This window comes from Cupressus sempervirens, chromosome 3 (genome assembly GCF_028749045.1).
Source record: "Cupressus sempervirens isolate cs-2001-9-10 chromosome 3, ASM2874904v1, whole genome shotgun sequence".
In the NCBI taxonomy this organism is placed as follows: Eukaryota; Viridiplantae; Streptophyta; class Pinopsida; order Cupressales; family Cupressaceae; genus Cupressus; species Cupressus sempervirens.
In genome coordinates, this window is record NC_143120.1 from 656,217,463 (window position 1) to 656,243,224 (window position 25,762).

The following is a 25,762-nucleotide window of genomic DNA, read 5'->3' on the forward strand; positions in this document are numbered from 1 at the left end:
ATGATGGAATGTAAACTTGCAACTACTCCTATGGAAGTAAATCTACATAAGTTGAAAGATGATATGATCAAATTAGAACCGATAGATTCTACTTACTACAGGTAGATTATTGGATCTTTAATGTATTTGGTTAATACTCGTCCTGACATATGCTATGCTACTCACACCTTGAGTCAATTCATGTGTGCACCAAAGAAGATACATCTGCATGCAACTAAATACATTTTGAGATACTTAAAAGGGTACCATTGGAATGAGAATCAAATTTGATAAAGTCAACATCGAACTTCATGGATATTCAGATTCTGATTGGGCAGGCAGTCCTATTGAACGTAAAAGTACTTCTGGATATTGCTTCAGTCTAGGATTTGGCATGGTTTCTTGGTCCAGCAGAAAACAAACTTCAGTTGCATTAAGTTCCACCAAAGCATAATACATCGCATCCTCCTTGGGTGCTAGAGAAGCGGTATGGCTACGGAAGTTGTTAGCAGATTTGTTTAAAAGACCTTTGAAGCCCACTATGATTCTTTGTGATAATCAAAGTTGCATCAAGCTTTCAACCAATCCGGTATTCCACAATCGCTTCCAACATATTGAAATTCCTTTTCATTACATTCGAGATATGGTGAATCGAAGAATCATTCAATTAGAGTATATCTGTACTAATGAGCAAACAACTGATATCTTGACCAAGCCTCCTGCTAAAGTGAAGTTGAAATACTTCGGAGAAAAACTTGGTATGATTAATTTGTAATATTGAATATTAAATTAAGTTTTAAATTCATGTGAATTTATGCTTTTATTGTTTGTTAGTAGCATCATATATAATGAAAGGTGATGATCTTTCATAGACATATTTATTCAAAAGGTAATTATTTACAAGGTGACGATCTTGTAAATAATAGGCCTGTTATCATGGACATCTCTAGACATTGCTTCGGGCAATTAAAGATCATAGATAACGAACTCATGTTATTATCATGGACATCTCTAGACATTGCTTTAGGCAATTAGAGATCATGAAATCTTATGTTATTACTATGGACATCTCTAGACATTGCTTCAAGCAATTAGAGATCATAGGTAACATTTTCATTGTGTTTACTCTAGATATTGTTTCTGACAATTAGAAATTATAATATACATTATGATAAGTGTTCATAATTTTGTGATTTTTATTATCTAACTTATAACTGTTCATTGTGTGTGAAGATTAGATAAAGCGATCAGGTATTCTATACTAAAATTCTAAAGGTGTTTTACTTCTCCTTTGCTAAAGAGGGAATGTTAATGTTTTAGCATCAGTAGAAGTAATATGATGATTATCTGATATACTAATTAGTGTTTATGTTTTCAGACAAACTGTCATTATTACTTATTATATATATATACATATACATATATATATATATATATATATATGTATACATATATATATGTATACATATACATATGCATGTATACATATACATGTATATGTATACATGCACATGTATATGTATACATACATATACATATACATGCACATGTATATGTATACATACATATACATATGCATGTATACATATACATGTGCATGTATACATATACATATGTATATGTATACATGCATATGTATATGTATACATACATATACATATGCATGTATACATATACATATGTATATGTATACATACATATATATGTATATGTATATATACATATATATGTATATGTATACATACATATATATATATATATATATATATATATATATATATATATATGTATGTATACATACATATATATATGTATTTATACATAATATATATATATGTGTGTGTGTGTGTGTGTGTTTTTGGATTAATATATGTTTGCAACACATTGCCTATTGACATTATGATCAATTGCATATTAAAGTAGTTAAGGCAATCATTGTTTGCATCGACATGTTAATGAATGTGTTATCGGGTTCATTACTTGTTTTGAGATCGGGCTCATCACTTATATTTAATTTGTCTTAACTAATGGGCAGTTAGTCATGCCACGGAAGAGGCATGACTCTACGGGGGTCATGGCTTTCCGTCTACATATTTAAAGAGAGTAGATCGCTGAGGAATGTAATCAATCCACGGCATCACAAGATCCAGTGATCTGCAAGTAATACTTTGTTATCATTTCCAATATATTTTACTTACATCTAACCTACAGTAGCATACAACATTCGTAGCACATTTAGCATACAGGTGATTCTCAACGAATCATAAAAGGAAGATACTAAACCTGGTCAGTAAGAGATCATCATCATTTGAAGACATACTCTACTCTTCTATAGTACAAGTAAGAGTTCCATTTCATAGTAATTGTTTTATCTATTAGAGATCAATAAAACTTAACAGTTCTTCCTTTTTCCTCTTTTGAGTGATTGAAGTGAGCCAAGGATGAAATATAGAGGAAGAAGACCTTGTAGAAATAGTGGTAACTAAAGTGGATATTGGATCAATTTGTGTAATTGTGGTCACAATAGTTGGGGCCTCAATCATGATTGCCATTGGAGTTGGGCTACTATGTATGACCTTTGCCATGAACTACTCAAACTGTGTTGATGACGTATCCGTTAATGCCATGGATGATACTGCAACATTAGGAATAAACATGGTGTAAGCATCAAACAGACTTTCAAAGCTATGATACGCTCCACTGTCAACATTGTAGGAGCAATTGAGGAAATGAGCATAGCTGGTGGGATCGAAGTCAGATCCACATGAAATGATGTTGGATTAGGAGGAAAAGTATTCATGGCCACGCGCAAGGGTGAATCCAATGATTCATTTGAGGTTGGCATAGAATCAAGAAGACTACTAGCAACTCAAGTCAATCATCACACTAATTCAATGGTGAATCCAATGATTCATCTGAGGTTGGAGAGGATTTCCTTGATGGTGGAGGAAGTTTGTCATAACTTTGGCTAATTTGAATCTTTTGAGGTTTTGCAGACTTTATCTCAAGCACACGTCCCTTTGCCTTGTCACTCTTGATGGTAAGCTCTAGAAGAGTTGTTGCCAAAGATTCCATGCCATCCTTTTGCTTGCCTCTCATTTTGACCCTTAAACCAATTGGACCAGCAGTATTGAAATCTCTCCTAGGCTTGATTTTTATGCTTTTAGCCTCTAGATATTTGTATTGGCGAGAATGGGATAAAAATGATCTCATATGGAAATATTCTCCTTTGATGAGTGGGATGTAGATAAAAAGGCAGCTTGTCCACATTATTGTCACTGTATTCTGGATCTAGAATGTGATCATCATCTTCAACGCTTGCAAAAGATCTCTAGGAGGTTGAAGTCCACAAATTTTGCTTTAGAGTCAACCAACAATAGTTCATTGGATGAATGTCAATTTCTATGCGCAAATCAACCGAAATATCCTCAAGACGGTGAACATGGACGTAATATTTTCTTATTTTATCATTTATGCCCCCCAATCAAAGCAAGCCCGTGACATGAATTTCTTCAAAGCACTTCTTTGAAGTCAGATTCCATGTTCTTAGCCTTTACTGTATCCAATGAATAACCACCAATCTTCAAAGGGTTCCTTGATGAAATCTTGACACCAAGTTTGTGCAAGGAAGACTATTTTGTGCAAGGAAGACTAGTATGACTGCACTTCCATCAACAACCTTGTTAACTTTGTGAGGATGATCTTGTTAGTGGGATACCTTTGGAAGAGTGTATGACTCATCTCTAAAATAACCAACTTTCATATATGCGAAGTTGGGAAAAGGGAAGAACAAACAACTTTACTCATTTGCCTTAGCCTAAGCCTTGTGGGATACATGCTTTTTTGGTTGTTCCTTGTTGAATAGACACATGCAATGCCCATAGAAAGCATCTTGCACCCTCTTGTAGTGCATTGGGATGGACTTCAAGTTTACCTTATCAAAATACTGCCAAATTGGAACTGTAATGCAATCACCCTTTGTGGATAGGCCCGAGAATAAACCTAGGGCAACAACATTGTATACCGGGTATGAGTTCATGTAGAAGGTCCCGCTTGAAATGACTTGGGACAACTTCTCTAATAACATATGACTGATCATCTCTCCCCAAAAGATTTTCTTTTGTTTGGAGTGAACAATGAGAGATACATCCACGATTCTTTGAGTCCAACAATGCGAATGAGTAGTGCGATAAGATTGTTGATCCCTTTCTTGAAATCAGAACAACACTTTCCCTTTGGCCATCTAACAAGACTAGGCCTCTTGTTGATCAACCAACTAGCATTCACATACCTATTGCATTTTACCATGTCATTGTTCCATCTCTCCAAGGCTTTTTGTTTTGTGATGTTAGTTACTAGTGGAGTAGATGGAACTCAGAAGATTTTGTCAAGACTCTCTGGATCTAGATTGATAATAGTCTTCTCATCTTGGTCTTTGATAGTCCTTGATGGGAGATCAAAGTTCTTGGCACAAGCACGTATGAACTCAGGTCCACGGGCAGCCAAAGGAAAAGTAAAAACAAGATGAATGCCACTCTCTTTTATGTGTGACATCTCACTTGTAGCAGCAATGTCTACTCACTTCAAAAAGTCCTTGATATCTAAGTGCAAGATATCGGTATCCTTGATATTTTCACAATACGAAGTGGCTTGTGAAGGAGCTATGGAGTTATTATATTGATCATATTTATATTTCTTTTTTTTCTTTTCCTTACCTTTACCTGGTAGAATATCCTCTGTAATGGCAAGTTTATGTCCAAAAGTATCTGTGACATGAAAATCCCACAAGTACATCTTCAGAGGGGAATCCATTGTGTGTTTGAGTGTTTAAGCATGAACTATGGAACTTTTGCATGAAATGTATGGGTGAAAATTGTTGGGACAGCGAGTGGATGCAAATGTTTGAGCTCAAAAATGTGTGTTTTTATGGTAGAAAATCAAAAACGAGTTTTTTAAGTGTGAAAACATATGTGAACAGCAGTGATATTATGTGGAAAATGCTTAGAAATGAATGAAATGGAGCTATTGTGTTTTCATTACAAATAAATATGCAAGTAAATGCAAGTAACCACCATAATGAGTTTTTATGTCATGTGGCAGTGGTATGTAAAGTGTGAATGTGTGCAAGCATGGAAGTGTGGTTTTTGGATGCAAAAGCATGTGTAATGAGCTAACTTCATTTGATAGCTTCCTTCATGAATGTGTTTTTTAGTCTCGACTGCATATATAAGTAAGGTGAAGTACTTGCACATGCAACTTGGAGAAGTAAAACAAAAGATAGAAAGAACATAATATATTCATTATGCAAAATCTGAAAATTGAAATTGAAATGAAATGATGTGCGTAAACAAAAGATCAAATATATACACAATATAGCCCTATGAATTTGACAAATATCTTACCTCTTTCCCTCAAGAAGTAAAGGAAGAAGTCTCTTTAGTCTCTTATGCAAAATCTGAAAATGAACCCAATAATATTTTCGAATTTAGAAAGATTGCATGAATGAGACTTACCTAGATTTCAAATCTGGACTCAATCTTTGCAAAATGAATGCATTCTTGAGTCAAAATCTGTTGCTTGCCAATTGTGGGAAGTTAGAAATAAAAAATGCACAATTTTAGCAAACATTTTGACTAAATCATATGCAATTTGCAATGCATATCAAATTTGATATCCAAGGCATCAAATGCAACTTGAAAAGAGTGGTAAACAGGCTGGAAATGAAGTGTAATGCCTTAGAACTTACCTTGAGGCAACAACTTGAAGATTTGGTGAAGAAAAATGGCCAAACAAGAGGTGTCTTTGAGCAAAATCGTGCCCTAATTGGGCTGTATAATGAATAAAACCCCTCCAAATAAGCAAGTTTGATGTGCTAAGGTTGATCCTTGATGGATTTGAGGCAAAAACGCTCCTATTGGAGACACAAATCTGAAGTTTTTTGTGATGAATCTCATGAGTTAGTTCTCCAAAAATCCCTCTAGCCAAAAGTGTCCAAGAATGGTGGGTTTTTGCAACTCAAAAGCATTTGTTACTTACTTGTGAATCGCCATGCAAGAAGATTGACCAAAAATGCATGTAAAAATGATTAAAGACGGGTTTCTGTTTTTTACTTGCGAATTGCCACGGAAGAAGATTGACCAAAAATGCATGTAAAAATGATCAAAGACAGGTTTCTAAATTACAAAAGCATGTTCTTTTGTTCCCCAAATTGCCCAAGACCCAAATGGTGAAACCTAAGTTCATACCTTTTGGTGATTCCAAGTAACAGTGTGAGGTTAGTTTGAACTCATTGCAGATTTTTGACTTTAATTGGGAATGTTAATTTGGATTGCTCCAGAATTGAGTATTTAAATGAGTGTTAGCAACCCAAAAATCATCCATGTGTCCTTAGAAGATATCATCTTCCTAGGCGTAGTTGTTTTAAGTTGGCAAATAATGGATTGGCTTAATTTCACTCCATCAACACTGGTGTCTTGCATTGATAGAGTTAAGTTAGATTTCTTTTCCATTCCTGTTTGCATTTTATTTCATTATCAGTTGTTGAAGAGCTCAAATTGCCAAATCTTTCACATTTTGAAAGTTGATGTCCATTGAATGAATAGTATAAGTCTCCATGCCGTTACCAGATAATCACATCACATTCATTGAGTTATATCCAATGCAAAGTTGCTAGTTTGCAGTGCAAACTTTGGGATTGCCTTATTTGGTCACACAATTGCCATATTGTTTAGTGTATAAGGTTTCCTTGTTCTATAGAGGATAATATACTTGGTAGTTTATTCTGCATGTTGTAGTGGTCACAAAACTCACATGGTCACAAAACTCACATGAACAGTTCGCTTTGGTGCAAGGGAGCAACCTTCTGCATTAACAATTAAAATCAAACTGTTTATTTCATCATTTCTGTGTACTGGGGCTGATATTATAAGTAATTCCGTAAAATTCTTTATTGTAATCAGAATGCAGTGCAATTTGGGATCATAAATGATTAAATTGTCTGTTTGTTCATGTGTTGTTAGAAGTGAATTTGTTGCAGCGTAGGACATCCAGTAAATTAGAAAAAATACAAATGTCAGCTGACTTGCTGGGGCATCTTGAAATGTACGGCAATCAACAAGAAAATAAATCACATGTAGACTAGGCTTATCATAGATAATATCCTAGATTAAGTGGCACAGGTTTGAATATGCTGGGAGCGAGCAGGGTACTTCCTAGTACATCTCTTGTTATCCAAGGCTGAGGAAGCTAGGAAGTTACAAACTAATCATACATGCATGTTCCCCTGCTTTGGGTGGGTTGTTTTCTAAACTCTAAAACCTTTAGCCATGTCTATAAGCTTAGGAATGCTTCACTTGAATCCAGTGACAACACTAGGTGGAAATAATAGAATTAAATTAATGCATTTATTGTGAATAGTTATAAAGAGTCCCCATCTAGAAATAATAATGTCTTTTTGTGTATGCTACCAGAAGTATTTGATTTTTCTAATATTTTCCTCTGGTAAGATCTTATATATAATCAGCTTACCGTTAAGCTCCAATGCATCCATAGATAGCAGGTAAATCTTCTCTAGACTTTGTATATATTCACCCCAAATTTCGATAGCCATTTAATTGATTCTATATAAAGCTATTTTATCTTCTTGTTTATTAAAAGGAGTAAAATTGTTTACATCTTTATTTGAAGAAGAAAGATGTCTATTAAATACTTCACTAGGCTCATCTAGAAGAGATTAAATATAAAGATATTTTATCTTCTTGTTTATTGAAGGGAGTAAAATTATTTGCATCTTTATCTCATCTAGAAGAGATCTAACAAATCTGTTAAAATTTGAATATTTCAGGTTTTGTTTTAAATGCATAGACAACTGGGCAGTTATCACCAATCTATGCCCTCTCTGTAAGGCCCAATTTGAGATCATCACATGTGTTCCTGTAAGTGATTGCGGATCTTTCATACCTTTATGACACTAATTTAGTGTTGCCAATGATCTGTCCTGTGTTTTTGAATGTCTTATTTCATGAAATTGATATTATTTGTATTAATATCTGAGTTTGTTGTTGGGATTCCCTTAGCAGATAGGTACTATTTTACTGACTTTCACATATGTAGGTTCATGACACGATTGGTGGGAGTAGTCAGTGGAACACTTCTGCTCCAGAAGGAACAGAGAGGTACTGCCATTTCATATATTGTTTTCCTTCCTGTGTTACACTAGAATTCTTTGCCAGTAATGTTAGAATCCTGGTTGTTAATTACGATGTATGTGTTTTCTGTTGAGCATTGCCTTAATAAATGGATTATAACTGTGGTCAGAAATAAGTACATAGTTGTAGTAGGCTAAATAAATGTTGTTAGGTTTTGTAATTGAGATGATTAGTTATGGACTACTTGTGGGTTGGCAATTACTAGTCTCTGGTGTTATTTATTGACTGGAAATCTATTACTTGGTACTGAAAGATACATATTCCGAATTTCCATAGTGATTTATATTGTTATATTTGTATGTTTTGTTACTGTACACTTCCAATTACTTTTGTAACTGCTAGAGTTAGGCAATAAACATTTGGCGTCATTGCTAGTATGAATCTTGGGAAAATATAATTCACATATAGTCAGTATGGTGATGTAATGGGCCAACCTATGGAGGAATCAGAAGTAACTAAAACCAAAGAAGAGGAATACATGACAAAATATAAACTGATACAAGACTTGGTGAATGTTGGTTAATATATTAGTCCTTTCAAAATGACACACAAAATAACTCTTCTTTGCCCGGATGTCAAGAGAAATTGCTAATAGTGGGAGAGATCTTAGGGACATAAGAGACCACATAGAAGCTCTAAGGGATTGCCAGAGTGTTGTCCTGATTTTGTCACCACAAAATGTTGGTAACAACACAAAACTTTTTCAAGCTAGTTTCTCATTTCTCTAAGCTTGAATTTGATATTCAATTTTTTAATGTTGATTGTTCGATTTATTTCAATTCGTATATCAAATTGTTTTACTGAAGGCTTTCGTCAAGTCATTTTTGTTTTGCTTTCTGTCGAGCCTTTGCTTGATTTTTGAAACCTTCATCGTCCTTTCTTTGCTTTTGAGTTTGCTTTTGTTGGTTTTTTGTCCTTCGGTTTTGCTCATGTCACGCCTTTCGCTTTTCCCTTATATTCGGTCTAACCTAGAGCTCAATCAGAGTTGTTAGTCAAGAGATATGCTTGTTTTAGTGCCTCAAAAGTGGACCTTTTTAGTGCAACAACACGAATTAAAAATATGATATTATATTTTTAATTTGACTTTCACTTTTTAATAAATATAATTTATATTCACTTTTTGTTATGTTTTTAAGTTACTTAGAACATTGATTTTTTAACTTAAAGTGACTATAGAGCACTTTATGTTATAATTTTAAGTTGAGTTACTTTTTAGTTTTTCACTTAAAAGTAACTATATAACTATATGGTTCTAGTTTAATTTTTGATTTTTAAATCAAATGCTTATTTAAATGTTACTTTTTAAATGATGTTTATATGTTATATTTTTAAATATGATAGATAAATATTGTTTGTGGCCCATTTAGTAACATTTTTATAGATTTAAGTGAATTAAATGACTTTAAGTTATCAAAAGTGGACATTTTATATGCAATTACATGTAAAATCATTAGAAGTGGACATTTTACATGTCACTACATATAAAGTTCATTTTGGTGGACCTTTTTGATGTCATTACATCAAAATATTATCATAAGTGGATAAGTTTTCATGTCTTTACATCCAAAATGTGAGATGTAACTTAAAACATGCATCCTCCTCCAAAAGGTCCAATTTTACTTGTGTGCACATTTTAAAACATGCATCCTCCTCCAAAAGGTGTATTTTGCTTGTATGCATATTTTAAAACATGCTTTTGACAACAAAAGTTCCGATATTAAGATAAAGCATGTTTTAATATGTGTCTTGGCCTCCAAAAAGTCCGATTTTGAAGAACTACATGTCTTTGCTCTCCAAGAACCCGATTTTGATCATAAATGAAGATTTTCTTAATGGATTTACATGAAATCTTTTCCATTTGAGGCGTTTTTGATGGGCAATGAGTTTTCTTGCATTCAAAATGGATTTAACAAGCTAAAAAACATTTTTGGAAGCTCCAATCTAGGGCACGTTTTTGAAGAAATCAGCAAATAACTCCATTTTTTATCCATGCTTTTGCTCCATTCCAAATCAATTTGGCTTTATTTGGTGTTTGCATTGCATGTTGGTGCATGGTTTAAGGTTTAAACACCAAATCGATTTGCTCATGCGCCATTGTGAAAAACGTTTTTTTGTGAAAAATGTCCCAAGCACATGCATTTTAAAAACATTGGATTTTGGAGCAATCTTAGGGCACGTTTTGACATCTTTCAACAACTTTTCCTTGTTTGCTGCCCTCTTCCATTCGGATTTGTAAAAAGTTGAAAGATTCAAATGTTTTTGGAGAATTTTTCAACATTGGAGCATCTTTCACCTTCATTTTTGGCACTTAATCTTCATTTAAGTGGACTTTTTCTTTCTTGCTATTTAATTTGTGCTTATTTTGCTGTTTTTATGCACATAATTGCTTGATGATTGCCAATTGTTGAAATCTATGCTATGAAAAGTGCATTTTTCCTTTAAAAATGAAGAAATTGTTCATTTTCGTGTTTTTGGTTCTTTCCCAAGTTCCAATTTCAAATTTAAGTGTTGAAGTGGTTTGCATTTTGGCATGTTTGAGTCACTTTCTTTGTGTTTTTGTGTTTTGTGTTTGCTTGCCGGTTTTCTCCACTTTGGAGAAGTCACAAGTTATTTCCCAAGAACTTGTTGCTTCACTTCTTGCAAAAGCATCATCACATTCCACATTTTGTTTCCATGTCGCAACACCTCACCTCTCATCCGAAAAATGCAATTACAGGTTTCCATCTCATTCACCATCTGCACATGCATGTAATCTCATTTTTCGTTTCCATTTTCACTCATCTCACTTTTCACATCCATTCGCACGACACGATTACATGAAATGCCTTACGTGTAATTGCATCTAAAAGGTCCAATTCTGATTAAAAGTCACATTTTGAAAAGTCAAAAAGATGTCATTTTCATCTCCCATGTACTGACTTCCCCTTTTCATTAGAAGTGACTATAAAACTCGTTATCCCTCTTCCATTTTCCATTTCTGTCTCTCCATATGCATTTGCGCCTCCATGTGCAAATACATGTTTTTGCATCTTTCCATGCTTTCCATCTCATCCTCCATTCACACTTACATGTGAAGTGCATCTTCCACTCACGTTCGCATCTCATCTCACCTTTCATCTCCCATTACATGTTGCACTTACATATACTCATTTTTTATACAATAATGCCTTAGAAACCCTAAATCATGCTTGAAATCAGCAATCTTCATTTTCACACATTCCTATGCGTTCCACCTTCACACATTCTCTTTTCATTCCATTTCATTCCATCTTCCATATTTTCACTTTCATAACACTTCATTTCATTTTCTGTTTATTTCATTTTCATCCATTGCATATGCATATGATTTGTTTGAGATCATTTTGTTGGATCTACCAAGTCTCCAATTTGTTTCCAAATCTTTGTTGATCATAAATAAACTTGTATGGCGATTCCATCTGATGATGTATTTATGTTTTGGAATTTTTGTGTTTCAGTACAAGCACAAGAAATGTCCTCACCATCAAAATCCAAAGGCAAAATGAAATATCAATATGATAAAGAATTGGCTCATGCAGCTCCTTAATCAGTCATATCTATTCTGGATAACGTGATGGACACAAAGATTGGTCATGTGGACATGGTTGATTTTCTATAGAGAGTTGAAACTCTAGTTGGTCAATCAAGAGAAGCAACATTCACCTAGTGTCTACGTTTTCTATGGCGGCCATAGAACCTGATTTCATTCTCCGATGTCCACGACGGTTTACTCCAAAGACGAATATCAAAGATGTTGACGGCAAGGTTATCATTAGCTTTATCTTGAGGTCATTGAACAAATCTTCAAGGTTCCACATAAAGAAAAATGTGCAGATTTGACCAAAAAATTATCTTTGGCATGCTGTAATGGGCAAAAGGGTGATTATTAGAAGTATGTTAACCTTTACTGGTTAGACAATAAAAGAAGCAACTTCTCCAGATGGCCAAAGACTGTTCATTGGTCTAACTTTAAACAAGAATATAAGGATCTCATCATTCTTCTCAACAGAATTTGTGGCCTTAAAGATTCTACTGATTTCGAGCCATGGATGTATAAGTTCATATTTTAAATCATGGAGAATAAAGAACACATCTTTTGAGGAGAGCTCATTAGCATTGCACTTTGCCAACAGATAGGCAACGTGGGAATATCAGTGCCCTTCTACATGAATTCTTATCTTATTTACATTGTTGCTGCCATGGGATCTTTCTTTGGTCTTTCTACCAAGGGAGATCGTCTTCAAGTTGCTGAAATTACTATGACCAAATCACTTTGGCAAATAGTAAATTTCATTATAGAAGAGTCCAAGATGTTTTTTTTGGGCATTTCTGATGCTTGTTCAATAAATAGTTATCTGTCAAAAGAGTATCTGATGCGGCATGGGAGAAGGTGAACCAATACGGCTGTATTTTCATTCAATTTCTTACTTTCACATACTTGAGAGTTGGATATTTCAAAGGTGAGCCATATACCTTACCTAGGTATGCTATAGATCGAATTATTTTGATGGAGCTAGCTAGACAGCTCATGGACATGCAAAGTGATCAGCATGCTATGCATAGGCCTGGTTTCAGCATTACCTCAGCTAAACCTTTGGCTATTGGCAACTATTTGATCATTTTTGTGCCTAAAGAAAAGAACATGGAAGCAGAGTTGCAGTTGATCACCTTGAAGAAGTTCAAGGCTAGATTTTACTTTGACTATTGAGAGATGAATTCTCAAATGAAAAGAGCTTACACTTATGTTCATCGCATTGAGGACATCTAGATTGATATGAGGACAAAACTTGACGTCATGAAGATGGACTACTGTAGATTAACCCTGCAACAAATAATCGATCTTAATATGTTGGAGATCCCTTTAAATTTCTAGGTTGAAGATGATGGCAACATTCTTGATCCGAAGTTTCATCAAGCCGACTTTGATAAGAAGTGCCCTTTTCTTATCCAATGGCAACAAAAGGAAGGTACTTCTATCATAGACAGATTTCAATCCATCTTAGTAAACACCAATAAATGGTTGAAAAATAAAGGCCTTAAATGAGTAAATCCTAAGATGGGCTTGGATTGTGGAAGTTTTGGTCCTGCTGGCAGAAAGTCACAACTGGAAATCATAGGGAAAGATGGTGCCTCATCTTCTGATGCTAAAGGTTACCTCAAATTAAAATTGAAGGGCAGACAAGGAGCTAAATCATCTGATAAAGAAGATTTAGATGAAGAAGGGGAAATCATGATCATATCTCCTCCAAAGCCTGTACAAGCATGTGCACTGTCTATACATGAAGAGCCTTTTTTGCATTTTCCACGGTTTTCACTCCTATTCCAATTTTGGAAGTCAATACCATGACTCTTCCTATTTTCTCTGCTGCTCCTCACATCCCTGCAAATGAACAATATGACCATTTAGCAAATGTGTTTGAGGATTTTCCAACTCTTACAAGTGGTCAAGTTTTCCAACTTGATACATCTTTGATAGGGTTTGATCTTTTCATAACGGAGTCTTCTTAGCATGTTCTTATGCCTTCATTTGTGTAGACTGAATCTTGTTCTGTTACAATGGAAATACAATCAGGATCAATACCAATGGTTTTTATGTATTTGCTTCTAATAATGAAGGTTTCAGCATGCCTGCATGGTTAAACAAAATAACAACAAAGAGAAAAAAAGTGGTTGTTCCTCCAGACAATCTTCCTATTAAGAAGACCAAATCTAAATCTTTTGAAAGATAAGATTGTTTCAAGGATTTTGGTTGATTCCGATAAAATCAAATTTGTTGAAGTTGCCGAGCCCTTGGTAGGCAAACTTGTTGAGGAACTTACTCGTTCTGATTACAAGTTTACTAAGGTTGAAATCAGAAAGCAAAATCACATTTGAGTTGTTTGCAAGATGCTCAAGATGCATTGGCTAATGTATCAAAGAGCAATCATGTGCTATGGGAAAAGAAAAACTAGTTGAAATAAGAGGTCTCTCATCTGAATGAGGTCATTTAGAAACAGTCTTCTCAGAGTGTTGTTGTTATGTCTCAAACATCTAGGAGAGAAAGCTGATTGAAACTGCTAAGTCTTGGATACAAGAAATCATTTCTGAAAGAGTTCGAGTCATCACAGAGACATTTGCAGTCCTTAGGCACGTCAAAGAGATGAATGAAATGGAGCGAAACTTAATTTCTTCTTTGACTCAAGAAGCAGATAACTTGAAGGAAATCTTCGATGATTGGGATGAAATGGTAAAATTTGATTTGAATGCCTTGGTCTCATGTGATGTTCTTCTGTCATGTGAAATGTTCTTCAAATATCAAGGTCTCATTGGCTACAAAGAGGAAACGTTGAGGAAGTTGATCACAAAGTTGCAGGCAACCTTTGGAGATTGTTAAGTAGTTGAAGAAAGTGTTACTTGTGATTTGGAATAGATGGGATGCCACGTTATTTGGTAATCTCATTGCAATAGAAAGAGTAAACTTAGAATATATAATTAGGATCAATGCTGATGTAGATTCCGAAGACTTTGGTTTGCACACAATGAACAAGTTTGTCTTGTATAAATTCTCAACGAAACACTTGTTGGTTACTATGGCAGAAAATTCCAAAGTTGTACAAACAACATATGCAAATGCAGTGAGAGTAGAAGTCATATCAAAGATCATGGAAATTGTTAATCTTCTCACAATGCATGACATCATTGTCAAATTCAAGACACTGAGAAAACAAACTTTACGATTGTTGTTTTTGTTTTTATTTCATGTTAGTAGTTGTAAAGGATGCATTACGTGAAAAAGTGTAATTACATGTAATGCAAGTTACATGTATGTAAAAGGATGTAATGCGAGTTGCATCTGCAGTTGCATGTAACCCTTTATTTTCTCCCGTAGTTAGACTAGGTCAAAGTTGGTTGAGTTGCTCCCACTTTATCCTCCACCTTTTTCTCAACTCCTATGCCTATATAAAAGAGTGGCCCCTTCATTGTAAAATCATCATCTTTATGCAAGAGAGCTCTGGAGAAATTGTGCCAGCAAAACTTTGTTTGTGTAAGCACTTTTTTGAGAGAAAGTGAATACAAAGGAGCATTTGAGACTTAACTTTGATTAAGTGAGATTGTTGCTTGCATGAGTTATAAACTTTGTCTATAATTCATTTAAGTTATCTTTGATTCATGTTATCTTGTGTTCTTGATAATTGTATCTCGTGAATTGAATAAAAAAGAGTTAAGAAGCAATTGGAGCTAGAGCTTTGACCAGGAGCAATTGTGGAAGTGTATAGCTAGAAGCTTTGTCTATAGCTTATATTTTCTTCTTAATTCGCAAAATAGTTAAGTCATTCTTACTTTTAGGAGTCTTTGTGCCCTAATTGTAAAGCTTTTCCATATGAAAGTATGACCAAACATAGAGCCAAACTGGTACATTTTCAGCTAGCCTTTGAGTTAGTAAAGGTTTATCGGTATCATTATTTCCAGCTCTTGATAGAAGTGTAGTTAGAGATTCACCCTGCCCATTACTTGCTCCACGAGTAAGTGAATTCTTTCTTGAAAGGTAAGAAGAAATGATATTGGTAACACCCATTTTATAAAATCTCTTGACTTCTTGCTTACCTTGAGTTGATCCAAGGAATGGTGAGAAGGGGGAGCCTTCCCTTTAAGGTAGGAGAGACTCTGTCTCACACGCTGTGACTGGTCATCCTATTTTGCGACTGGATTTTTACCTAAAACTGTTGGTTGCAAAATATCCACCCAACACAGAGTACTAAGGGGCAATACAATATGTTGTTCTCAATCGAAGGATCCTTTAGTACAATATGCTTGAAGGATGGCTCTCTAGTGAGAGCTTCCTAGGAGTGCCATTCGAGATAGCTTAACAATGAAAAACAAAGTTGACACTTTGGGATATTGCTCTTAGGATTCAATCGTGTAATTTTTTGTGTCAATGAGTTTGACTCAAAATCCTACACAGTTGAATCATGATCACAATATCATAATTTGACTTGTGGAAAATATCTACTACTTTTTACGAGTTGACCCTCTTATTCGAAGATTGCCAAGGTTGTTGCACATAACTTTATTACCCTTGGAGACCTTTAGGAGAGAGACCAAGACCAATAAAGGCAATAGTACTACAAATGTATGAAGAACAGAATTGAAAGGAGGGAGAAGCATATGGAACTAGCTGATGCAGGAGCATATTGGGGTAGTTGGCAATCTTGTATGTTGGAGTGGTTTTGACCTTGCAATCGGGGGACTCAGTTGAAAGGAGCTGATTCTCGGTCACAACTGAGGTAGTTCTTGGTTGTAGTTTTTCTTGAGGAACTCGATGACTGAAGGAGCTCGGTGATGCTTCTGGTACTCAGTGATGCTTGTAGGAGCGCGGTGGACGTGCTTGGTTGTTATGCTCGGTGTATACTTGGTGTGTTTGGTGTTTTGGCTCATCGAATGGATGTCCTTGGGAAATTTCATCAGCTAACCTATGCATTTAATATGTGTTGCACATGATTGTGATGTGGATTAATTGTAGGATGTGGGAGGACTCATTTGTGGTCTTGGTTCTTTCTTCTATGTGCATTTAATGATTGTTGTAAGCCGACTAAGGCATATTATGTTTATTTGGGTTCTAGATGATTCTATTTACAACAGGCCAACTTGTGGCCATGTAAAGTATATAAGGAGGGTTTGGGTAGTGTTGTAGGCATGCTTTGAGAAGCAAAGAGTCATGAAGGAATCTAGAGTTGCAAATTGTGAGTAGAGCTAGTAGTTGAGTGTGGGCTTGATAACGAGGAGATTGCTTGGTGGCTTGCTAGCACAAGTTTAGATCTTGCTTGGGTTTTCTACCAGATTGTTTTATTGTTATAGATTTGGGCTAGCTTAGGTTGGGAGTATTTGGATCATGTGAGGTCTTGTAGAACTGTTACTGTAATTGCTTTGTATTTGGTTGTAACCAAGAAGGCCTTATAGCCTAACACATTGCATGTAATCAGTTGTTGATGAATAAAGAGTTGGATTTTCTATCAGATCTTATATCTTATGTTGTGCGGTTGTCTGCTGGGGGCTTGGTCACCTCCATTGGAGGTTCACTCAGCCTTGTATTGCGTCAGGTGCTATCAGAGCGAAGGTTTGATTTGGTTGAAGATTGTTAGAGCGCGATTACAGAGATTCCATGCGATTCTTATTGTAGATCTGTGTTCCTGGAGTTGTGAAACCTTTCTTTGTTGTTCATGCGAGGTTGCAGGTTGCGATTTGACTTGCAGGAAACTCAGGTTTGTCACAAGGTGCTCTGGTGGGATTTGTTGCAGAGAGTTTTTGAAGATCTTGGAAGATGCCTCCGAGAAGATTAGACCCTAGGGTGATTGTAGATCTCTGTGATGCTGTGGAGACTAAAAGTTAGAAAAGGTTAGATCAGATTTCAGATCTAAGATGGAGTTGATGAAGAATGATATGGTCGTTGAGATCATGAGAGGTATAGCTAGTGTAATGAGGAACGTGGATATGGAAGATAGTTTTTAGAAAGTTGTTGAAGAATTTGAAGTTGCTAGATCTAGTGGTGAGGATAGGACCAATTGGATGGACAGATCTATGGAAGACAAAACTGGTCATTTGGATAGATCCGACGCTCGGTTGAAACTAAAGCAGGAAATTGATGTTTCTAATTTCTAAGGTACTTTGAATTGTGAAGATCTAATTGATTGGATCAGTGGTTGGGAGACAACTTTTAGTTAGAGGATATTGGTGATTGGCTCAGAGTGAGGTTCGCATAGACTAAGTTAAAAGGACATGTTGCTCTATGGTAGGAAGAATTGCAGTGAGACAGAGGAGAGGAAGGTAATCATTAGGTGGAGATTGATGGTGACAAAATTGAAGGCTAAGCTCGTTTCTACTGATTATGATCTTTTGCTGTTTAAGGGATTGAAAAATTTGAAACAAAAGGATATGTTTGTGAAGGATTATACCAAGGAGTTTCACAAGTTAACTATTCGGTCTGGACAAAGAGAACTTTCTAAGGAAAATGTGGCTAGGTATATTAATGGTTTGAGATTAAATATTCAAGTAGAGATTGGTATGCTGAAGATTGATTCGGTTGAGGATGCTTATCAGTATGCTCTGGAGGCAGAAGATAAGTTGAAGAGAAGACATCAAGGTAATTCTTGAGAGTAGGAAAAGTAGGATCACTCGGTGAGAGATAAATCGGTTGCTGAGGATGAACCAAAACTTGTTGAACAGAGGAGAAGAACAGGCAGAGGTGGATTTAAAGGTACTTGCTTCAGATGTGGTGAAGGACATAGATCTTTTGGTTGTCCCAATGTTGATAGGAAGGTTGGTGATAAAAGAGTTGCTATGGTGAATGAAAGTGAGGACTTGGTGAATGAACCCAAGGTGGAGGATAATTTGCTGGCTTAGTGAGTAATGTTTGGTAAAAGGGTGCTGGAACTGTGAAGCCACTTAGATACTCTTCCATATTCACTTCCAACCATTATTCTTATATTTTGCCCGTCAAGGTATTTACTACGCTGTAGTCCTTCCAATCTTGCTGTTGTTCTTATTAGCCATGCCTTTTGGTTACTTCTGGAACTTGTGGTATTCACGTGCAAGATAGTGCTGTTGAAAGGCACATAATGGTTGTCTAATACTGCTACCCGTGAACTATACTACACGCAAGATAGTGCCAGTATATAAATTCCGAAGTAGTTACAATAATACTCACAGGAGGACTCCACTAATATCTTTGACCCTGAAATAGCTACTTCTTGACTGCCATTCAACCTTAACTGTTGTTCCTATAGACGTTATATTAAATACCGACCAGTTCCTATTTCACTGTAATAAATGATCTACTTCCAGCTTGATACGAAGTCACTTCCCATTTGTTGACTCTTGCTTGAACTATATGATAATTCCAGTATGAGGGGTTGGGGTGACGTCCAACTTCCTCAAGGAACTCGAGGGGTTTTGTCCTCAGAGCTGCCCAGTCACATTAAAGCAATAATGGTAGCAATAAATCAATATTTATCATATCCATTGTGCTAATCCCAATGTAAAACTTTTCTTTTTATCACCTTGGAGTGTGGGGAGAACAAATCTCTTAACAATGTGGGATAAAGACTATTTCGTTGTTTAGTAACTTAAGCCATTTTGTCCTGAGGTGACTTTAATCAATAAAGTACTTTATACTTCACTTAATAAAATAAAGTGACTTTAACCTTAGGATTTCTCATTTGAAATCTCTTCAACTGAAACCAAACACTTGTGACTGGTTGGCATCCTAAATCACATGTCATTAGCCTATCCGGATGGGAAGATAGACCAACTAGGCACCATTAATGCTAGTGCGAATAAGGGGACATTACACCATGACTTGTTGATTTTCAGTTGGATAGTATGTGGATCAAGAGTTGTGTGATATTGTGGACATGAGCAGTTGTCACATATTACTCGATAGACCTTGGCAGTATGATTGTAGGGCAGTGCATGATTTTGTCAAGAATGTGTTTATTGTTGAGAAGGGTGGCAAGAAGTTTTCCTTGATTCCTTTATAGAATGCAGAACTGGGTAGGAGGAACTTGAGTTTTAGTAGGCAGTTTGAGTTAAAGGATTCTCAAGGGGTTAGAGATCAGCGTGGGAAACAAACTTGTGGTACACTGAGGAAGGATGTGAAGAAGCAGAGTAAATAGTTGTTTGTTGCAGGAAAGGATTTGCAGAAGTGGAACAAGTTGATGACTTGGAAGATCTATATGTGAAGAACTAGTTCGGGGTTTATGTGTTGAATCCTAGAAGATGTTCTTCTAGTTACTAAGAACATCTTTTCACACCTAGGGTGTCTGATGCAGGAGCATCTTGAGTAGTCAATCCTGTATGCTGGAGTGGTTTTGACCTTGGAGTTCAAGAACTCAGTCGAAAGGAGGTGATGCTTGGTCACTACTAAGGTAGTTCTTGGTTATAGTTTTGCTCGAGGGACTCGGTGATTGAAGGAGCTCAGTGATGCTTATGGTGCTCAGTTAATATTCTACTTAGTGGAACTCAAGCTCAATGATGCTTGTGGGAGCTGAGTGGATATACTTGCTTGTTGTATACTTGGCGTGCTTGGTGGTTGCTACTGATGCTCGATGTTTGCCTCATCGAATGTATGCTTGTGAGAGATCTGATCAGCCGACTTGTGCATTTAATACGTGTTGCGCATGTCGTGGATCAGTTGTAGGATGTGTGAGGACCTATTTGTGGTCTTGGTTGTTCTTCTATGTGCATTTAATGATATTTGTAAGCCAACAAAGGCATATTATGTTTATTTGGGTTCTAGATGATTCTATTTTCAACAGGTCGACTTGTGGTTGTGCAAAGTATATAAGGAGGGATTGGGTAGTGTTGTAGGCATGCTTTGAGAAGCAGAGAGTCAAGAAGGAATCTGGAGTTCCAAATTGTGAGCAGAACTAGTAGCTGAGTGTGGGCTTAGGATGAGGAGATTGCTTGGTGGCTTGAGAGCACAAGTTTAGATCTTGATTGGGGTTTCTATTGGATTGTTGTGTTGTTACAAATCTGGGCTAGCTAAGGTTGGGAGTATTTGGATCTTGCAAGGTCTTGTAGAATTGTTACTCTAATTGCTTTGTATTTGGTCGTAACTAGGAAGGCCTTACAGCCTAGCACATTGCATGTAATCAGTTGTTGATGAATAAAGAGTTGGATTTTCTATTAGATCTTGTATCTTGTTTTGTGTTTCTGCTGTGTGGTTTTTTGTTGGAGGCTTGGTCACTTCCATTGGAGGTTCACTCAGTCTTGTACTGCATCACTACCAAAAGACATACTAATTGAAATTAATGCCCATACAACCAAACAAAGATAGAAGACATACATCAAGGATTTAGGAACTTAGAAAAGGATTAGTAAGAAGATCCGTTCGGTTGAGAAGACAACTGGAAGTGTCACCAAAGTAGAAAATGAAGGACTACTAAGGGAAAACCCAACTCTGCCAGGAAGCACAAGTCAAAGCATCAATTGTAGTCGTAATCAGGAGGAGAGGAAGAATTGCATTGATGGTGGGTAGTTGAAGAGTGGGTGGGTAGAACTTGCAAGACAACTACCACTCCTGAACAAAGCATATGAAGATCATGCTAACCAAAGAGTGCGCATGTCCGTACTATTAGTGTTGTACGAAGAAGAAAACCTTAAGAATACGCTCACAAAGATGCCAGAGTAATGTACAACATAGAACAACTATACATATTAGAGGAATAGAGAAATGGGGGAACTGTGCCGAAGATCTTGGGGATAGGAGAGACCAAGAACACAAAGGAAGGTAATTGGAGTGCGAGGGATGACGAGGGTGTAGGTGTAGAGGACTTTTATGTGGCCGTGAGTGACAATGAAGCACTGTATGTTTCTAAAAAGAAAAAATCATAAACAAAAAAAAAGGAATATTACAATCTTATGTCAACACCCTTCCATAATGATTATAATTCTAATTGCCCTCCAAACGACCCAGTGACTCTAAATTTTCTTATTTCCCTTGAAGATTCTTTGTTTTTCATTGGTTGGCATTTAATGTATGTAAGCAGTGGTTATAACTAACCCTAACTAGGCTCTCTTGTAATGTCCCCATTTTTAGCAGGCTCCTGCAGTTGGCTTTGTTAGTTCACCAATGCAACCCTCGTGAGCTAACAGTGGGATTTGAGGGTCTCAATTGTGGGGCTATAGGCTTTCTAGTAGTCTATGGTGTTTTGGCTCCATTTGAGTGACTTACTATTTATAGTTAGTCAAATTGTTGGTTTCAATGAGCTCAGTTGAGTTAGAGGAGTTGAGGGAGGCTCTAAGTTTTTACTTCGGGCTCCAAGAATCTTGGAGGGAGTGTCTATTTATAGTAAGTCACCTTGTTAGATTCATTCATTGTCTTTCTTCATCAAGATCACTTTGGTGTAATTAGATTTCAATTCTGATGCTTCTTCAATTGTTTTTGCAAGATGGGGGAAATTATTATTATTATTCATCTAAATATGCCGAGGTTGCTAATTTTGTTGGTCTTGTATGTTGGTCACCTCATTATCATTGCTCGTTGGAACCAAGTTGAAAAGTTTTAAATTGTGGGCACAAGAAACAATGGCCTTGTATGTTAGAATATTATGTTATGGAGGAAAAGGTCATTTTTGGGAGCCAAAAGCAATTAATAAATTATATTATAATGACACTTTGTTATATTTTAATGTTGTGACAAGGAAGCTTCTTAAGTGAAGTTCATTTGGGAAACTTGTGCTATTTGGAGATAATAAATATGGGCCCATTTGATGAGAAAAGCGTTCGATTGATTATTTGCTTTTGTTTCTTATGAGAAGTTTCTGAGTTTGTGGAGTTGCTGAAGTACAAGGGTTTGAGATCTGAGAATTGCATTTGCAATTTAGCTGCTGAGGGTAGCTAAGATTGCCCAACTTCTCTACTATTTCACATTGTGGTTGAGAAGTGAATTGTTTTCTGTGAGTTTGTTAGTATCTCCTTTATAGTGGTTGACTATGGTGGGAGATATTATTGTTTCTGAGAAATGCACTTGTTGGAGGATTGATATTTGGAGTCCTTCCTTGTTGGTGCTTCATTCCACTACTTGAATGATCTGATCTGGACATATTGGCATTGCTAAGGTTGGCATATTTGGTGGCTGAATTATATATTGAAGGTAAAAAACTCTTTGTTGCAAAAATAAAATCCAGAATAATTGCAAACATTCTGAGACACAAAAAGACAGTCTTCTATAGAGTGAGCCAGCAGGTTGATTACAGTGGTGACATAGTTGCTTGCAAAATGTTTGACGAAATGACAAACCACTGAATGGTGAAGGAAATTGGTGCTTGTCAAGGTTATGAGTTATAACTAGTTGAGGTTATTACATCTCCCCAAAATACCTTGGCTGTTGATTTAGAGTCAATCTAGGCCCTTGGTTTGTAATTGAAATCCCTATAAAAAGGCTTTCTCATTTCATTTGTAAGGAAGGGAAGAAACTCATTCTGTTGAAGCTTGGTGAATTTTTGTTATTTTTGGTGTTAGCACGGTTATCTATGTCTCATTTTTCTAGATTTGTTTATATTAAATAGCTGAATGGAAGATATTGTTGTTGATCAATGGGGAAACCCTTATGACCACCATTTGTAATTTGTTGATTGCAAGTTTCAATGCATTGTTAGTCTAAACTCATTTAAAAAACCTAACTTCAACTCCTTCTTGCTGATTGATTCAAATGATTTAAGGCGTTGATGTGTTTTAATTGATCTGAAAATCATTTGCATAACCCTTGTAGATTGCGTCAGCTTTGCATAGTTGTTTCCTCATGACCAAGCAAAGCTTGGTTTGGTTTCACTAACTCAGCAATAGTTTCCTGCATTGTAGAAGTAGATTAGATTCCTAAACCCATTCCTTTTGCTATTTATTTCAAAACCCTTGTTAGGATTAGTTGAAAAAACTTATTGTAAAATCATTCGTTATTTGAGGAAAAAGAGTTGATATCCAACACAAAGTTAAAAGTTCGCAATGTAAACCTTGGGGCTATCTTAGTTGATCACACATTGCCATATTGTTTGGCATCTAAGGTTTCCTTGTTCAAGAGAGGACTTGGTATTTTAATTTGTGTTGGCGAGTGTCACGACTCACAATACACCCAGCAACACTATGGTACAATATTTGGTTGTTTTTCTCAAGGTTTAACATCTAAAGGCTAATTCTCATACTGTATCAATGGCAAGTGATATGTCTATTGTACTTGGAAAAGCATAAGATAACTCTAATTTTAGTCTATCTTCTTTGTTGTAACAATTTGTGATCTATTTGCTATGTAACTTGTCATATTTGGATCTGTGACCATTGTCATCTGCCAATTCGTTGTCTGCCAACTAATCCAGGCCCTGATAATGACCTTTTAGGGGGTGCAGCCAACAGCAAGTCATGCCAAAGCAAATTGTGTGAATTATGATGTCACAAGCGTATACTCAATGTTGATGAAATTCTTCCTGGGTTGGGAGAACCCCCCATACTTCATTGGTGACTGTTGGGAGAAATTTTGAGAGGTTTTTTGTCCTCCGTTATGGTTCGTGAAATCTGTAGCAATAACAGTTGGAGAGGGAAGAGCCCACTTATTTTTTAATGCAGTTGGAGCAGCAAAGTGAAGAGTGAGATGGAAGAAGGATGATATAAACTCACACTTGCAACCAAGCTGGATCTAGGGATTACTATGGATGGCCTTTTGATCATTTTGCTCATTTCAAAGTATTTTATTTGACAGTGTTTATCCTCAATAAAATTAACACTTTAAAATAGAGCACAAACAGAGGGAGTTCACTTTCTGAACGCCATCAAAATAGTCTATGAATGAATTCCTAGGTTTTGAAAAACTAATAGAACTTACAAAATTAATTGTGGTGGCAATCAGCCTCCCCCATGAGATTTCAGATGATCCGAATCTGCTTCTGTGATGAAGATTGAGAGGTCAAGAACAAATTGTTTGGAATTATTTCATTTTGTGCAACGTTTTCCATTTCATGTTAGATGCTAAAAACTCTTACATTTTGTTCAACTCAGATGAGGAGATTTGAAGATGGTTCTTTTGTATAATCTTTTGATATATTTTTTAAACTCTTGATTGCAAATTTCTCTTAATAGATAAGTATTTAAAGTAAAGTACTATCTTCCTTTTTATGCTACTGGTTTCTCAAAAAAGCCCCAGGATCTGTGTCTGCTTCATTCCTGGTCTAGATTAGTGGTTCAGTACAAAGTGGGTGAGTGCAGGGCCAGAGAGAACCCTCTATAAACTGCAGCACTTTAAAAAAAAATCTTTTTCTTTGCATGGTTTTGATTTGTTTCAGCACATATCATGGAAAGAATAAATAATCTTTTTGAAAAATATGAAGGAAAATTTATAAAGCAGACCTTGCAGAGTCAACATTGACTCGGGCTAGCAAGGCCCTTGCAGGGCTGACAAAGTTTTCTTTTAACTTTTTAGTTTTAGTTTAAAATTCATAGAAAATTAAATTATAGTAAAATTATATTCTATTGTTTTAACCGGATGTTTTAAGATTCATTTTTATTAATATTCTTAAATTTATCTAAATTTAGATTTATTTTACCATAATATATTAAAATTAAAAAAACTAAATTTTCATATTGATTGAATTTAATTCTGACTTTTTTCTGAATTTTTTCTCTTGATGAATTTGTTCTGAACCTTTTTACCTCCCCAAACTTGAACAGGAACACAAACCTTGTGACTTATGACATAGCCTTAAATGCCTATCACATTGTATTGTGTGTTTCATTTTTCCTGCTTTTGCAGTTCTCTAGGTTTTGTTATGGATGCTCCCATGGATCAACCAAGAGAAAGATGAAACAAATCTCTTGGTAAGGTCCAGAGAAAAGGGGGTTATAGGTTTTTAATACTCAGGCACATATGATCCTATAAATTTTTATGGTAATTTGTCATAAGAGTGTATCTGAATTCAGACCTGGATTGGTAATGTAGTCTATTTAATATGAATGCAAATTACATTTGTTAAAGTTGTATTGATGATTATGTTCGCTTTGGGTTTTATTCATATTTTTTAGTTATTGTCAACGTACAG

At 35.8% G+C, this 25,762-nt stretch overlaps 1 protein-coding gene across 1 annotated transcript in view; it reads left to right on the forward strand.

Moving 5' to 3' along the window:
* LOC149568408 (RING/U-box protein) overlaps positions 1-25,762 on the forward strand; it is a 155,161-nt gene that overhangs the window by 48,218 nt on the left and 81,181 nt on the right. The window contains exons 4-5 of the mRNA XM_089821330.1: positions 7,823-7,913; positions 8,092-8,153. Of these exons, the coding sequence (XP_089677456.1) occupies positions 7,823-7,913; positions 8,092-8,153 (153 nt within the window). The remainder of the gene's footprint in view (positions 1-7,822; positions 7,914-8,091; positions 8,154-25,762) is intronic.